The sequence below is a fragment of the Ananas comosus genome, linkage group 22 (genome assembly GCF_001540865.1).
Source record: "Ananas comosus cultivar F153 linkage group 22, ASM154086v1, whole genome shotgun sequence".
NCBI classification, from domain to species: domain Eukaryota; kingdom Viridiplantae; phylum Streptophyta; class Magnoliopsida; order Poales; family Bromeliaceae; genus Ananas; species Ananas comosus.
Genome location: NC_033642.1, coordinates 8,831,104 through 8,835,229, shown reverse-complemented (window position 1 = coordinate 8,835,229; position 4,126 = coordinate 8,831,104). Strand labels below are relative to the sequence as shown.

The 4,126-nt window shown below is 48.8% G+C and overlaps 2 protein-coding genes across 2 annotated transcripts in view; both read left to right on the top strand.

The window, feature by feature from the left end:
* LOC109727019 (pentatricopeptide repeat-containing protein At1g06140, mitochondrial-like) lies at positions 1-1,950 on the top strand. Its single transcript, XM_020256874.1, has one exon. It carries the CDS (start codon positions 49-51, stop codon positions 1,921-1,923), a length of 1,875 nt encoding a protein of 624 aa, XP_020112463.1. The 5' UTR covers positions 1-48; the 3' UTR covers positions 1,924-1,950.
* The window catches only part of LOC109727130 (protein ROOT PRIMORDIUM DEFECTIVE 1), a 3,838-nt gene continuing 2,510 nt past the window's right edge, over positions 2,799-4,126 (top strand). The window contains exons 1-2 of the mRNA XM_020257030.1: positions 2,799-3,057; positions 3,731-3,944. Of these exons, the coding sequence (XP_020112619.1) occupies positions 2,799-3,057; positions 3,731-3,944 (473 nt within the window). The remainder of the gene's footprint in view (positions 3,058-3,730; positions 3,945-4,126) is intronic.

The window sequence follows — 4,126 nt, the reverse complement described above, 5'->3', positions numbered from 1 at the left end:
GCTCGCTCGAGCTCGGCTCGTTTCCACCCCTATCCAACGGTAACCCTAATGCCAAAATGTCCTTCTCCTCCGAATCACCCCCTCTTCTTCCACCTTCACCTCTCGCTCCCGCCATTAAAGCTCCTCTCGAGAGCTCCTCCTCCTCTACGCCTCTACCTCTCCTCGAACTCTACACAATCCCCCGAAGAAGACGAGTACGAAGAACCCGGCGCCGAGCTCCGCTACTCCGCTCTCCTCCGCCGGTGCGCTCGCGCCATCGACCTCCGCCTCGGCGCCGCTTTCCATGGCCACCTCCTCAAGCGCTCCGTCCTCTCCAATTCCCTTTTCCTCCACAACCACCTCCTCAACATGTACATGGGCTCTGCTCGCGGCGACCCCTACCTCGCCCTCCAACTGTTCGACGAAATGCCCCACCGAAACGTCGTCTCGTGGTCTATAGCTATCAGCGGCCTCGTCCGCTGCGACCGCGCACACGGTGCAATCCACCTCTTTATCCGTATGCTTCGAGAAGGTGTCCGGCCCAACGAGTTCACCCTTGTGAGCGCGCTCAACGCGAGCTCCTTCCTCGCCGCTAGCAACCGCGCCGGGGCCCGAGAATTATACGGGCAGGTTATTCGCCTCGGGTTCGAGTCGAACATCTTCTTGGTTAATGCGTTCATCACAGCGCAGATCCGGAGCGGCCGGTTCGGTGGTGCGAAGGAACTGTTTGAGAAATGCGAGAACAGGGATGTAGTTTCATGGAACTCGATGATTGCGGGGTTCTTGCGGTACTCATGCTCGGAAGTGTGGGGATTTTGGTGTAGAATGATAAGAGAAGGAGTGGGTCCCGACGAGTTCTCATTTAGTAGCGTCCTAACGGGGTTGGCGGCAAGTATGAGCTTAAGGAGCAGCGTCCAAGTTCACGCTCAACTTGTAAAGTACGGTATCGGAGATGATATATGTGCGGGGAACTCCTTGGTGGATATGTACTTGAAGAACAAGCATTTGGACGATGCTTTTAGAGCGTTCGAGGAAATGTCCGAAAGAGATGTCGTATCTTGGACCGAGATGGCCGCGGGCTTCCTACATTGCGGGCTGGCCGCCAAAGCTCTCGAGGTTGTGAATCAAATGAAGCGGTGCGGAATTAGGCCCAACAAATTTACGTTAGCGACGGAGTTTAATGCTTGTTCAAACCTCACAAATTTAGCCGGAGGGAAGAAGGCGCACGGGTATAGGATTAAGCTACGAGAGCATATGGATGAATGTGTCAATAATGCCCTGATTGACATGTATGCAAATTGCGGGTCGATGGAATGTGCAGAGGCGGTATTTCGATCGATGAAAGAGCGGTCGGTTATCACATGGACGACGATGATCATGGGGTTCGCACAGAACGGACAAGCACGTGAAGCTCTCAAAGCGTTCGATGAAATGATCTCCGAGAGCATGACGCCAAACTACATCACGTTTATTTGCGTTCTCTACGCATGTAGTCAAGGGGGATTCATCGATGAAGGTTGGAGATGGTTCGACTCCATGGCACGCGATTATGGCGTAGAACCTGGAGAAGATCATTATGCTTGTATGGTGGACCTCTTAGGCAGAGCAGGGCATATCGAGAAGGCCGAGGAATTCATATCGAGTATGCCGTTCCGACCGGGTGTTCTTGTCTGGCAAACATTGCTTGCTTCGTGTCGGCGTCACGGGGATGTGGAGGCCGGGAAGAGAGCGGCGGAGAGAGCGCTCGCGTTAGAAAAGGAGGACCCATCGACGTATGTTTTATTGTCGAACATGTTCGCCGACACCCGCAACTGGGGTGGAGTGAGAAGAGTGAGAGAGCTTATGGAGGATAGAGAAGTGAAGAGATTTCCTGGGTCTAGTTGGATTCAGGTTGTGATGGATTCTAGTGACCCATTAAGGTTGGAACAAAGAGCTTCTGCATAGGGGCTATATGCTCTTCTTTTTTTTCTCTTTTTTTGTGGCCAGTTAGGATAAAAAAAAAAAATTTGAGAGAGAGAAAGGTAGCATACTACCGCTTCGTTTATTTTTTTAGAAAATAAATCTAATTGAAAATATAAAGCAACTAAATTTCGAACTTGTGAAGTTAGATACTAACCACCAAATTTTTTATCACTTGCGCTAGAGACGGGTAGTAGTTAAAATGAGATTTTGATGATACTTTTAAATGACTATTGAAAGTTGAATCATGGTTTCTGAGTTCAGCCAAGATGAATGTGGATGATTGGCGATGATTTTTCATTTCATTTGAGCAGGTTTTCGATTGCATTTGTATTGTTAGAATCTTTTCTTCTTTTTTTTTTTTGAGAAATAGGTAGCAAGTTATCTGCTTCATTCATTAAGTCTAATAAACTGGGCATATAAGTTGGAGGCAGCTTAGGCCTCCGAGTAAGCGGCAAAAAGGTGAAGAAAGAAAAGAGAAAAAGCTTAGGCCTCCGAGTATTGTTAGAACCTTACTAAACAAAGAAAGTAAGCCCGTGTAACTTGATAACTTCATTTTATTCAAAAAAAAAAAAGAAAGAAGAAACACCTGGATATTTGGATCCAGAGGAAAGAATGGAAATCAAAATAAGATCTGCACAACAATCTTATCTTTTTTTTGTGTGTGAGAGAGAGAAAGCAACCTATTCGCTTTATGAAGTTGGATTTCAAAACTATAATCATTTAAATTTTTAGTCAACTACGTTGAGGATACACTGATAATAGAGTTGTTGGATGGGAGAGGTGCAGAACCTATATAAACCCTGCAATGCAGGATCTTTCTTAGTTCTCCAGCTCTCTCTTTTTGCTCTCTCCAGGCCATGGCTGCGCCGCGCCCGTCACGCCTGAGCACGTCGGCGGCGCGGGTGGCCTCGCGGCACCGCGACCCGACCTTCGAGAAGCTGATGTCGCGGCTCCTCCTCCTCCTCCGCGCGACCTCCGTCGTCGACCTCGTCCTCGCCTCCCCCGACCGCTCCCTCCCTCTCCCGCTCCTCCTCCACCCCTCCTCCTCCCGCCGCCTCCGCCTCCCTCGCGGCGCCCCCCACTTCCTCCGCTCCCACCCCCACCTCTTCTCCCTCCGCCTCAACCCCAAACCCTCCNAAAAAAAAAAAAAAAAAAGAAAAAAAGAAAAAAGAAAAAAGAAAAAAGAAGGTAGCATACTACCGCTTCGTTTATTTTTTTAAAAAATAAATCTAATTGAAAATATAAAGTAACTAAATTTCGAACTTGTGAAATTAGATACTAACTACCAAATCTTTTATCACTTGCGCTAGAGACGGGCAGTAGTTAGGATAAGATTTTGACGATACTTTTAAATGGCTATTGAAAGTTGAATCATGGTTTCAAGTTCTACTAAGGTGAATGTGGATGATTGGCGATGATTTTTCATTTCATTTGAGCAGGTTTTCGATTGCATTTGTATTGTTAGAACCTTACTAAACAAACAAAGTAAGCCCGTGTAACTTGATAAGTTCATTTTATTCAAAAAAATAAAAAAGAAACACCTGGATATTTGGATCCAGAGGGAAGAATGGAAATCAAAATAAGATCTGCACAACAATCTTTATCTTATTTTTGTGAGAGAGAGAGAAATAGAAAGCAACCTATTCGCTTTATGAAGTTGTATTTCAACATTATAATCTGGAATATCGATCGTTTAAATATTTAGTCAACTATGTTGAGGATATATACTGATAATAGAGTTGTTGGATGGGTGGTGAAGTGCAGAACCTATATAAACCCTGCAATGCAGGGATCTTTCTTAGTTCTCCAGCTCACTCTTTTTGCTCAACCCAGGCCATGGCTGCGCCGCGCTCGTCTCGCCTGAACACGGCGGTGGCGCGGGTGGCCTCGCGGCACCGCGACCCGACCTTCGAGAAGCTGATGTCGCGGCTCCTCCTCCTTGTCCGCGCCACCTCCGTCGTCGACCTCGTCCTCGCCTCCCCCGACCGCTCCCTCCCTCTCCCGCTCCTCCTCCACCCCTCCTCCTCCCGCCGCCTCCGCCTCCCTCGCGGCGCCCCCCACTTCCTCCGCTCCCACCCCCACCTCTTCTCCCTCCGCCTCAACCCCAAACCCTCCTCCCTCCTCCTCACCCCCGCCGCCGCCGACGCCGCCGCCGCCGAGTCCTCCGCCGCCGCCGCCGTATCCT